This window comes from Microcaecilia unicolor, chromosome 1, assembly GCF_901765095.1.
Source record: "Microcaecilia unicolor chromosome 1, aMicUni1.1, whole genome shotgun sequence".
Lineage (NCBI taxonomy): Eukaryota > Metazoa > Chordata > Amphibia > Gymnophiona > Siphonopidae > Microcaecilia > Microcaecilia unicolor.
Window position 1 is genome coordinate 480937911 of NC_044031.1, and position 13629 is coordinate 480951539.

Consider the following 13629-nt stretch of genomic DNA (forward strand, 5'->3'; position numbering starts at 1 on the left):
AACTTACTATGACTGAGTGCATAACTTTGCAATCAAAATGTAACTAAACTTGTAAATTTAGTTGCATAAAGAGTAAAGGGTCATGGATTTTAGAGGCCGACTGAATTTCAATTTTGGTTTTGGCTTTAGTGCTGAAACTGGCCTGAAATTCATTTTTGAATTTGTTTCGGTCAAAAATGCTAGTGTATTTTCAGCCAAAAATGAAACTGTGCTGCGCAGCCCCCACTCCCTCCCGGACCCAACCATCAGTGGTAGTCCCCCTCCTGGGCCTTCCATGTCATTACTGGCTAGTGAGGGCAGAAGCGATCCCCACTTGTTCCTGCCCACACCAGCTCCTGCATCAAAATGGCTTCCAGAACCTCCAGTGGCAGTCTTGCAAGACAGCCGCTGGAGGTCGTGGCAACCATTTTGAGATTGGAGCCGGCGTGGGTAGAAGTGACTTGCAGTTGCAGGATGGGGGGGATGGGGGCTCTTTCTGGCTGGAGAAGGGAAGGGAATGGGTGCTGTTTGGGAGTTGGGGCAGGGATAGTTTTGTTTTCAGGTTTGGTTTTGGCTGAAACCAAGTGGCCAATTTTGACTGCAGATTGGGTGTTAGTTGAAACCAAAAATCCTGGTTTTGGTTGGGCTCTAAACGACTTGATACACTGCCTTTCTGTGGTACAACTAAAGTTTACATTTATTATATTCAGGTACCTTCTCTGTCCCCAGTGGGCTCACAGTCTAAGTTTTGGTACTTGGGACAATGGAGGGTTTTATAATAAATAATAAAAAAGCAACGTAAAATCAGAGATCAAGTGTTTCTTTCAGTAGGATTTAGCATAGTAGAGCCCCAGATTATTTGTATTTGACTTTAAATCACTATTCAACCAAATACAAATAATGTATTCAGGGCACTATTTGGGGCTGAATCCAATTGAATAAGAATATTCAGTACATCCCTTGTTAAGTGACTTGCCCAGGATCACAAGGAGCCACAGTGGGAATCAAATCCAGTTCACCAGGTTCTTAGACCACTATGCTAACCATCAGGTTACTCCTTTACTTCACAGGTGGCAACAGGGGCAGATTTAGGGTAAGGAAAAATACTTAGGAGCTTAGCACTGATTTTCAGTACTAGATTCATAAATTAGGCTCATCAATCTAGGCAAATGAACAGCAGGCCTAAATTTATAGGCCTAAATGTTAAGCTCCTGATTAAGATGAATTTTCAGCTGAAAAATTATGCTCCTAAATTTGGCTGAAAATTAGGGGGCCAATATTCAACCATTGGTGGTGAGTGTTTTGCTCACTGTCGATGGCGTTATTCCTGGATATTCAAAGGCGGGACCTGTGTGGGCTTCGGCTTTGAATATCTGGTTATTTTTAAGCTGGCTAACAAATAGCTGCTTAAGTCGATATCACAAAAGTGACCATAAGTTACTGAATAAAAATAGGACAGACGTTTATGGACTAACCCTGGCTATTTAAGTGCTAATCCACCCCCAGAATGCACCCAAAATAGCCGGCTATGTGTTCGGTGCTAACCGTGATATTCAGTGACACTTATCCGGTTAAGTGCCGCTGACTATTAGTGGCTAGGCCTGACCAAGCGATTTTACCAGTCAGTGGCTAGCTAAATTATTTTGAATATCGGGCGGTAGGCTCCTAAGTTTGTGCCCTAATTTATGAACTCGGGGTTGATGTACAGCCCATGGCTGTAAGTGGCTGACAAGCTACTCTAGCTGTGGGCTGAACTAACTCCAGATAGTCAATGCTAGAGCACGCGCGGCTCTGAACATTGAATATCTGGGAATGACCACCAACCTCGAAGTTAACCGGGTACCGACTGATATTCAAACAGGTGTCCATTTAATTTGCTGCATAAAGTTACTTAGGGGCCCTTTTCCTAAGCAGCGGTAAATCCACCATGGGCTTACCGCACGGCAATCTGGAACTCCCAGCGTGCAGCATTTCCGGTGCAAGGGAAAATAGGTCCCTATTTTTTTTACTGCAGCAGGTTACTGCTGGGTTAGCACGGAAGCCCTTACTGCCACCTCAGTGGATGGTGGTAAGTGCTCCCCCTTGCATGGCCAGGCGGTAAGTGCAATCTTACCCGCATGACCACATCTTTTTTTGACCTCTTTACACAAAAAGGGCCACAGCACGCAGCAAAAATGGACACCGCTGCTAGCAGACTGAAAATTGCCACTAATGGTTACATTTCCTCTCTGCTGCCAGACCACCCACAAATTAGCTGGTTTCAGCATAGGCAGTTAGAGAAAATATTCAGCGGCACTATCTGGTTAAGTTTCACTGAATATCCCTGGAATGCCCTGAACAAGTTTGAATCGCTTTGAATATTACCCCTCAGCTTTTTTAAAGACTATCAGAGGCACTGTCAACAGAGGTGTATGCTTTTGTGTACATTATTTTTTTTATAACCTTTTGAAGGATAGTTTACTTGTAAAGCACATTCCAGCATTTTTAAGGGACTTTACACATTGAGGAGGTAATTTTATAAAGTTTCCCCCCACGTAAATCCATGTTTTATGCACATAAAAGGATTTTTGTAAATTTACCCCAGGGGTTACAAACATTAAAGCACATGTGGTGCCAAGAAGGTGCATACTTTTATGTGATTTGTGTGATGGAGTATAGGCACAGTTACGATTAGCACAATTGTTTAATAAAATATGAGCGTGCTTACATACTAACATTTACACCTGCTCCTTAGCAGATGTAAAGGTCTGTAGCTTCAATATAACTGTAATTTTTGCTGGTTTACCCATAGTATTTTATAAAGACACATGGGGGCCCTTGTATGAAGCTGAAGTAAGTCCAACGTGGGATTACCGCTCCCTAAAAGGGAAGTACAGCCAGGCTACCGCAGCAACCCAGCAGTAGTTCCCTCCCCCAGAACATGCCATTTCCAGCGCTGCCATTTCAGTTTTTGTTGCGTCAGTGTGTACCTGGCGGTGATCGGGAAGGGCCGCGCGCTGCAGTTACTGCCGGATTAGCACAGGAGCCCTTACTGCCACCTGAATGCCACCGAAATGGCCACATGGCAAGTGCTTCACTTGCCGCACAGCCATTTCTTGACAATAACAAAGACCTGCCTTTTACCTGCTGCGGTAAAAGAGGGCCTCGGTGCGCGTCAAAAAAACGTGCCGACACCAGCGCAGGCCCCCTTTTGCCACAGCTTTGTAAAAAGATCTCACAGGCACCAATGTGTATTTATAGCATAGGCTAAAAACAGACACTTGTTTGTCCTCTCAGCATAGCCTGCTTGTTATAGAATTACCCTCTCAGGGATGAATTCTATATATGGCATCAAAAAAATCGGTGCTGAAAAAAAAAACTGCTTAGCGCTATTCTATAAACCTTGCCTAAAGTTGGGCAGGATTTGTAGAATACGCATATTGCCTGTTCCAGCAACTAAAATTTAGGCATGACCATTTAAGCCAACTAAAACCTGGTGTAAATGCCTGCGCCAAATTAGGTGCGGACTGGGCATATTCTATAACAGTACGTGTAATTTATAGGAACGCCCATGACCCACCTATGCCCCTCCCATGGCCATGCCCCCTTTTGAGATCTGCCCGTTAGAATTTACATGCACCAGTTTACAGAATATACTTAGAAAGCTGCGTGTGTACATTTTAATTAGTGTCAGTTAGTGCTCATTAATGGGCAATTAGCACCGATTGGCTTGTTAATCAATTAAGTTGTGTGCGCAATTTGACCACACTGTCAAATTTGTGCGTGCAGCTTTAGGCATCATCCCTGGGATTCTATACATGGTGCCTTAATTTCCGAGCGGAAAGCGAAGCGTATTGTATAACAATATGTATAACTTAATTAGTTAACCAGCTAATCAGTGATGTTAACTGGATATTAACAAGAAATTATCACCACTAACTGGCATTAAGATTTACGTGCACAACTCGCTAAACGTATTCTGTAACATGGTGCATGTAAATTCTAAATCGCATAGTTGAAAAGTGGGCATAGTTATGGGAGTGGAATGGGTAGATTGTGGGCATATCTAAAATCTATGGGTATTGTTATTGACTACACCCCCTCCATGACTAATTTACACGTCGGGATTTACACCAAGTTTTAGTTGGCGTAATTGACCGTAACTAAATTTAGTCACGCGGAGCAGCACTCGGTATATTCTATAACTTATGCATAAATTAAAACGCACTTTATAGAATATGCTTTGATTTCCGTGCAAAAATCAAGGTGCGATATATAGAATGTAGCCCTATATTTAGAATCTGGGGGGGGGGGGGGGGGGGGGGTCAATGTACTGAGAAATGACATAAGTAGAATTCTGAAGCATAAAGTCAGATCTGTGGTAGTGCCATGCACCACCATCATGCAGAAGACTCATCTGTAAGACTTGGACTTCATTTCTGTTCCCTGGACTAGCTGGGGATGGGGATGCTGTGGAAACTGTGTTCACAGCTGCTGAGGAGAGACTACACAAGTGATCGCTGAACAGCAAGCTCTACTGACCAAACTCAGAATCTGTGCTTGCTGGGTTATTAAAATAATCCTATGTAACGACATGGGATGCTGGCTCTGAGTGAGCTGGAGGGCCACAGGAGCAAGACAAAAGAATTCTTATGTCAGAGGGGGGAAGAAACAAAGTTCTTCATTATAATAGTAATAACATGCTGTAACACACACTCACTTTACAATACTCTTATAGTGGGCTGTCTAGAGATTACTGTCTTTAGAAGACTGACAGCATTTGAAGTCAAATTACTAACAAAGGAAATTGTGCTTTACTTTTTAGTGTACAACACAGACAGCTACAAATTTCTGCTTGTAATCTGCAGGAAATCCATCCTTTTATATTTGGATCCTATGTATATTTTAGCCGTCTATGTTGTAGGCAGGGTTTATCTTTGTCAATGATGTGCATAATCTTAGAGTTACATTTTCTTTATATGGTTATGTGGCTCAAATATGTATTTGTACTTTTATTCCTAAAAATATGACCAGACATTGAATGTGAACAAATACAGTTTCTCAGTAAGATGGCTGCATACACACATTAAGAGCTCCAAAAATACGGTCTACAATGACTGGGACGGCTGCCACTGCTGCTCCTCGGAAACTGTTGCTTCCTTCGTTTTCAGCACTGGGCCACTTTAGGCACTTTCATAACCAACAGGACAAAAATCCCCCCAGCTGAAATATAATTATGACTTATTTTCTTTTTAGAGCTGGAGGAAGTCACTTTATTCCATTTCATTTAATGCACTTGTATACCATTTACTATGCCATTTCTAGGCAGTTATTGATGGATGCACAGAACTGCAAGGACAAAGGTCTGATGTGTATACAGAGATATGTGAACCGTCTGATTAGGGAGCTCATTAAAAACCAAAATTACTAATACAGGACGTCAGAACACACATATTCTTACCCTCCTGAAAATAAGAATCTTCATCTTCTTAAATATATTAATTACTATGTCCTGCTTGTGTGTGTGTTTCTGCTCAGTGATTGTTTAATAGAATGTTTGCATGAATATGATTTGAGTCCTTTATGATGTAGCTACAGGTCTGGTGGTGTTGACATTTCATAGTATCATTTGACGGCTAATGTTCTGAATGTTGTATGAAACCTGTATAGTCTGAAAAAAAATTCTTTCTGTGCCTTCTGGAGATGTCTACCTCTGAAAGATGAACAGAAACCTGACTGGGATACAAATGTCCTTTTTTTTTTGTTTTGTTATTGAAAACATATTTTTTTTTAGCTGAAACGTTTACACCAGAAAAAAAAGTTTGGGAAAATGAGTGAAAGATAACCTCAAAAGTAAAGAAATGCTCTCTGGAGTGTAATAAAAAGCTAAAGATTTTAGTCCTGGCCTTGCAGTTCTGTGACACCAAGCCAAGGATTTCACTGAAGAACATAAGGGATATTTTATTTTGTGGGGTGACTAGAAGACTCATATTACTTAAGCTTGGTTGCTTTCCCCACCCAGCAGCACTTACTTCACACCTCAGTCTTACTTGCCACTGGTGGAAATGACAACAAAAATCTCATGTAGGCAGAAACCAGGGATAGAGCTGATGCATTTTGCAGGCCTTCTGTAACAGTGGTAACTTTTGAACTCCAGGCTGAGGTTCGGGTGAATACTGCACAGACAGAAGAGCTAAAAGTAGCCCTAAATGTTAGGAGTTAATCGTTGTATGGCATTCCATTAGATTCCAATGACTGGTTTGAAAGGTCCAGTTTTGGTTCACTAGAGGTCATCTTTTTTCAAGTTGGGTTTGCACTGCTTCTGTTATGTTTCATAAGAAATCCTCTTATTTGAAATGATTTATGTCACCTGTCCTTACTTTCTGGAGCCTAACAGTGTCTCACCATTTCTTAGGTTCTATTTGTTGTATGGCACACAGGCTGGCAGTATGACGGTGGAACAGGCAGGGCCTGCTAGCGGTTCTGCCACATCGCCTTCTAGCTCTGTCCAGGTTCCTTTCTCAGGGCTGTAGCAAATGGTAGAAGACTTGTAGGCTCCCTAGGATACAATATTAAAATAATAATTTCAAATGGTGAAAGCAAACAAAACTTCCCAAGAGAAGACATTTCATCTAGTATGGCACCTCTTTAAAAGGGGGGGGGGGGGGGGGGGGGTAAAGGCATAGTTACTTGTTAAAGAATGATTACACCTTAAAATGGGGAAATGGGGAATCATGTTTGCCTGAAAAGAACACTGGGATTTTGCCTGAAAACTTTTCACTTTGGGACCAGATTTGTTGACTAAGTAGCAGTGCTGCAATTTGTTTTGTTACATTTGTACCCCGTGCTTTCCCACTCATGGCAGGCTCAATGCAGCTTACATGGGGAAATGGAGGGTTAAGTGACTTGCCCAGAGTCACAAGGAGCTGCCTGTGCCTAAAGTGGGAATCAGTTCCTCAGTTCCCCAGGACCAAAGTCCACCACCCTAACCACTAGGCCACTCCTCCACTTGGGTTCAGATCGTAGGCTGTACATCTATCTGCCCAAAAGGACACTTTTGTAAGGCAGTTTTTACATGTACAGCAGGGGTATACAAATGTAAAACACACACACAGTGAAAGATGATGCCTAGTTTTTGCAAAGGTGTTCCCAGGGGCCTAGTATAGACAACTGTGATATACACATATACTTTTTAAAATATGTGTGTACATGCAGAGAATACAGGCACATTTGGGGGTGAATTTTATATATTGTGCCTAAAAAATTGGTGCAGAAGAAAACCCACTTAAGTGCTATTCTAAAAAGCCGTGCCTAGTTAGGTTCGGTTTATAGAATAGCGCTTAAGCGAAGGGGTTGTGCGTAAATTTACGCACATCCATTTGCACTAACAAAAACGTGGTGCAAATGTCTCCACCCAAATTTATGCACAGAAACCCCTTATTCTAAAATTGTGCATGTAACACAAACCCATGCCCCTCCCTGAAATGCCTATGACCCTCCCATTTCCACGCTCCCTTTTCTGGGACTTGTGTAAAATTTAGGCGCAGATCACGTACCTAAATTTACATGTGCATATGTTAATTGATTTAAATTAGCACCAATAATTGCTTGTTAAAAAGCCAATTATTGGCACTAATTGGCTCATTACTCAATTAAATGGCGCACGAGCCCAAATTTGAAAACACAATTTTTGGTGACTTTAAAAAAATTAGGGGGATGATACACGTTCTTCACCATGAATTATATACACACACATACATGGCTTTGAAAATTGGCCTCTTAATTGAGTGCTACAAGAAACCAAAGCTACAAGAGATAAACTTAAAAGCATAACTTTCAAAGCCATGTCTGTGGGTAAAACAGTTCTTTATACACAGAAATAGGCTTTTATATGAAAGTAAAAGCACGCATGTATCTTGTATATATGCATTTTTATCTGCAGCAAGCAGAGATGTTCCTAGGGGCTGGGTTTGAATTTCTGCAAATACTTTCTGAAAAATTCAAGTATATAAGTGTAAATTAAGCTAGAAAAATTATGCACCACAAATAGCGAGTGTACATGTAAGTGCATCATTTTTCTGGGGTAAATTCTCAAAGCAGAAGTACACACAAACTTTCACTTTGAAAATTCAGCAACATCTGCACAGAGAAATGTTTATGTGTATGCTTTAAAAGAGAATCCATTATTTATCATTTATTTGTGTATTAATTATTATGGGTTATTGACTCTGTATTTTCAATATATATGACTATCATTTGACGCTGGGCGCCATTCACATTATGATCAAAATTATAATAAAAAAATAATATATCTTCATGATTTTACAAAAGATTTTTCTGCCACTCCCAATTTAATATTAGTCTTTCCACACGTAATTAAGATACAACCGACATACTATAGCTATTTTGCCTGAATACATACATTCTTCAATCTTCACGTAGTATTGCTCATAATTATTTAAATGAGTAACATAGATAATTCAGTTGGCAGTTTATTTTTCTGTCCAGCATTCACAATATATTATTTTTAAGTTCACATGACATCACAAGAACACATCTTCAATCCCTTCAAATTTCATTTTTCCATTTATGAGTTATTCACATCACTTCATATTTAGAGACTACAAGATCCAGTACTAAAGATTTTTATTTTTAAGTCATTGTCTATATTGAAAACTTTGGTGCAGCCCAGTGGTGTGCTGGTAATATTTTAACAACAGGCTCTCTCCCCGGTCCACCTCTGCGCCCCCCTAAATTGCAGAGCTGGCTATACCCAGGGAGAGAGCCAGGGAGGGGGGTAATGCATTACTTTCTCCAGGGAATTTTTTTTGTTGTTGTTAATGCTCCCAGGTTCCAATCTAATTCATGTTTAATGTGGGATAAAATGCCATAAATAAGTAAATAAATAGATTTAAACTCTGAACGTTGAGAACCTGATACCCATAACATGATGTCTGTTTTAGAAGCCCATTAACAGGAGAAAAAAAATCTCTGCACCAATAACAGGGTTAAATGTCATAAATAAGTAACTAACTAAATAAATAAATAGATGGAAACTCTGAATGTTGAGCACCTGATCCTTATAATATGACATCTGTTTTAATATATATTCTTTTATGTGTATTTATATGTATTTATGTTTTTTGATATACTTAGAGGGGCATAATCGAACAGAAACGCCTATCTCCATGGGCGTTTATCTCCGAGAACGGGTCCGTGAAGGGGCGGACCCAAGCGTATTTTCGAAAAAATTAGACGTCCATGTTTTATTCGCCAAGTTGTGAGCTGGGCGTTTTTGCTTTTCAGCGATAATGGACAATGAAATCGCCCAGCTCAAAAACGAATAAAACATGGCATTTGTTCGTGGGAGGGGCCAGGAGTCGTAGTGCACTGGTCCCCCTAACATGCCAGGACACCAACCAGGCACCCTAGGGGGCACTTTTACAAAAACAGAACAAAAGGTAAAAGAGCTCCCAGGTGCATAGCACCCTTCCCTTGTGTGTAGAGCCCCCCAAATCCCCCTCAAAACCCACTGCCCACAAGTCTACACCATTACTATAGCCCTAAGGAGTGAAAGGGGGCACCTACATGTGGGTACAGTGGGTTCGGGGGGGGTTGGACGACTAAGCATTAAGCAGCACAATTGTAACAGGTAGGGGGGGATGGGCCTGGGTCCACCTGCCTGAAGTCCACTGCACCCCCTAACAACTGCTCCAGGGACCTGCATACTGCTGCCAGGGAGGTGGGTATGACATTTGAGGGTCAAAATAAAAAGTTGTGAAACATCATTTTTTGTGGTGGGAGGGGGTTTATGACCACTGGGGGAGTCAGGGGAGGTCATCCCCGATTCCCTCCAGTGGTCATCTGGTCATTTAGGGCACTTTTTGGGGCCTTATTCGTGAAAAAACAGGGTCCAGGAAAAGTGCCCTAAATTCTAGCTAAAAACGCATACTTTTGTCCCATTATCTGTGAAATGCGCCCATCTCTGTTCGGCAGATAACCACGCCCCAGTTCCGCCTTCGCCACACCTCTGACACGCCCCCATCAACTTTGTCCGCATCCGCGACGGAGTGCAGTTGAAACCGTCCAAAATCGGCTTTCGATTATACCGCTTTAATCGTTTTTGTGAGATAAACGCCCATCTCCCGATTTAGGTCGGAACTTGGGCGTTTTTCTCGTTCGATTATAAGCTGGTTGGTCAACATGGGTCATGTTCTATTCATGAAAGATCAATATCCTTTTGCTATAATTCATTTTTATTACATTACAACGGTCCTCTTTTTCAATTAACTTTTTAAAAATATCCTTTTAATATATATGTTTTAAAAATATATACATATTTAAAAAATATGTATACATATTTTTTATATGTATTTATGTCTTCCAATATGCTTGGTTAAGATGGGTCATATCTCATTCATGAAATATCAATACCTTTTGGCTATATCTATGCTCAATCATGCAGCAACAACTCAAAACAATCAGTTGCACACAAAAAAAGTAATCATCGACTAAAAAACCCCTGTAACGTTTTAAATATTTTAAATCTTTTTATTATATTTAATTTTAATCTGTCGATGCACTAATTGCTCTCGAATCACACTCTTTCATAGAGTGCACGAGTCAACTTATCTTATATGCTCCAGCTTGCGTGTTGATTCCAACGGTCCCATTTCGGTAATCTTCCTCAGGGAACCACACCACAAGACAATTGTTGATAGCTAATGCTTCATGCTGGAGAATTCATCAACTATCAACAATTGTCTTGCGGTGTGGTTCCCTAAGGAAGATTACCGAAATGGGACCGTTGGAATCAACACGCAAGCTGGAGCATATAAGATAAGTTGACTCATACACTCGATGAAAGATTGTGATTCGAGAGCTTTGAAAATGAGCCTCATTGTATATCTTATTGTTTTATTTTTCAGTGTAAACCACTTTTGTTTTGTAAAACTTAAGCAGTATATCAAATTTTAATAAACATAAACATACCCATAATAAAAGGTAAAAGTTGTCTTCCTAATGGTATAATCTTGCATGCAGATTTTCATGCTTAGCGTGCTAATTTGTGTGTACAGGTTGCAGAATAATAGCAGCTATGCATGTAAATTAATTGCTAAATTCAATACTAATTGGCACTACCAAAAATAGGCTATAATTGGAGTTAACTGGTGCTAAGTGACAGTAATTTGCAGTTGTGTGCGTAACTGCCTTTAGTCATAATGCTGTAACCTTAGTGCGTGATTCCTTTAGCATGTAACTGCTAGGGGTGTATAGACATGGGAGGGGCATGGGCAGGTCAGGGGCGTGACTAGCACATACACACTAAAGCCCTGATGATCAAAACTTAGGTGCTATGCTGAATAACGTTGTAAAATACCACTGGAACAGCGCAGAAGAACAATGTCCTAATGCCCAACACTAATGAGATGCAAATATAGGTGCGCTCATAGCGTTGGGCATTAGGGAGTTCAGTGGGAGGATTGTACTTTGGTGCAGGAGGATTGTGCTTGGCACATGTGCAAAAGAGTTCCTTGGTAAGCTTGGCTCCTGTGCTCATGCGCCTGGTAAAATCCAAACATGAAGCAGACATTGGCATCTGTTTTCTGCGGCCTAAATATACGAGTTTTTAATTTTTTTTTTTTAGCTTGGATGCTTCTATTTAGATGCAGGAATCAGAGCCCAATGTGTGTTTTCACGTTGGGTGTTTAAAAATGTTTTTTAGCAAGGACGCTTTAAATTTCGATATAGGAAACAGACACCAATGTGTGCTTTAGCTTGGGTCTGCTGTTTCTCACTACCAGCGCTTAAGAGCTTGCACGGGCTTCCTTCTGCTTCCAAAAGCAATCAAAACCGCCAGATTTTGCAGAATCATAAGAGAAGCATCAGAATCATGGGAAATCCTCTCTTCCAATACCCTAATGCCTGCTCCGACCTGGCGTTATTTGTTTGAAGCGGTAAGGCAGTTTTGTTTTGGGTGCTCTTTTCTGAGTATTCGGAAGGATTACAAAATGACATGCTACTTGTGTTATTTGTCTGTGCACTTGTTTGTTCCTGTGCTCTGGGCCTCTGAACATTTTGCGCAGTTACATGCGGGCACTAGCATGGCGCTAATGGCCTCTAGCGCCCAAATTAACTTTTGAGCATCGGGGTATAAGCTTCAACTCAATTCAATTTCTTCTACCCCGCAATTTCCCCAAATAGCATTCTGTGCAGTTTACAGGAAATAAACTGGGCATTCCAAGGAACTACAAATTTAAATACATTTACGAATAATCAATTTTTATCTAATACATATTTTGAGAATAAAAAAGCTTTAAGAATTTTAAGAAACACACCATAATTAAACAATGTCCTAATTTTGACTGGTAATTGATTCTACCACTTAGCAGTTTGGTATTGGAAGGTGGCTGAAAACACAGATTTATACACAACATCTTTTGGACTAGATATGATAACTCTAAAATGCGTCATGCTGTTTTCAATCTATTGCAATCTGGTAATAAAATCAGATTTTCCATATGAACAGGAGTATCACCATATATTATAAGAAAAACAATAACGCACAAGATAGACCTTGCTTCCACAGGAAGCCAGAGCAGTTTAGCAAATCGCTGTGTTACTCTCTCATAGTTACTCATTCATATGCATGTAACTAACAGCAGTTAGGCACAAGAATGTACACCAGCTTTTGACATGGCATAAGTGCTTGTAACTACAGTTAGGTGCTACAATGTGGACATGCTAGTATTCTATATCGGCAATTATGCGCATAATTGCCGATACAGAATTTGTGCTTAGTACACAGCATTTTAGCATCTATCTTTAGGCGACCTTTAAAGAATTACCCCTTGTATGACCATCCAACTGTCTAATAAAATGCTGTAATACAGACATGTAGCACATACCATACTCCAGCTGTAGCCTCCTACAAGATAAATACTGTCATCCAGAACAGCACAACCAGGGCCACTCCGACCTTCTAAAATAGGCGTCTGCAGAATATTCCACTGGTCACTTTTTGGATCATAACATTCTACCAGCATGACATCCAGATGAGAAAAACCTGTATAATGTACACATAAAACAAAGTGGTGAAAGTCTTTCTTACTAGGCCCATTGTTTGTGTCTCATTGCTAACCAATATTTCAGTGATTTTCATTATTTTTCAACAGATACACACAGGGATTAAAAAAAAAAACTTCAGTGTGAGAGGACTGCCATAGGACAAAGTGGGTAGTGCCCTGGGCAAGGTATGGGAGAGGGGTTCCCCCCCCCCGAAATGGCCACGCAGCAAGTGCTTTACTTACTGCCCGGCCATTTCCTGTAGGAAAGTAAGACTTCCCTTTTACCAGCTGCTGTAAAAGGGGCCCCCTCCATTGCTTCAGGTACAAAATTAGATTGTGAGCCCTCCAGGGACAGGGAAATACCTAGTGTAACTGAAGGTAACCCACCTTGAGCTACCACAGAAAAAGGTGTGAACAAAATCCAAATATATATATATATATTCTCTATGCCCGTGTTCCTACAGACTACAATATCACATTAGACTTATCTCCCTTTTATCACACCATCCAGGAGAGCCAACATAAGAAACCTGAATCAAGGAGCTCCTCTGGGTTTCCAACTTTCCCCCACTCCTGAGGACTCCTCTCACTTGTTAAGGCTTAA

The 13629-nt window shown here is 40.7% G+C and overlaps 1 protein-coding gene across 1 annotated transcript in view; it reads right to left on the bottom strand.

Annotated features, from left to right (window-relative positions):
- Nucleotides 1–6369: 6369 nt before the first annotated feature.
- Nucleotides 6370–13629, bottom strand: part of KLHL14 (kelch like family member 14) — a 199809-nt gene continuing 192549 nt past the window's right edge. The window contains exons 7-8 of the mRNA XM_030190135.1: nucleotides 12867–13024; nucleotides 6370–6517 (exon numbers count right to left, since the gene is read on the bottom strand). Coding sequence (XP_030045995.1) covers nucleotides 6377–6517; nucleotides 12867–13024 — 299 coding nt within the window. The 3' untranslated portion in view covers nucleotides 6370–6376. The remainder of the gene's footprint in view (nucleotides 6518–12866; nucleotides 13025–13629) is intronic.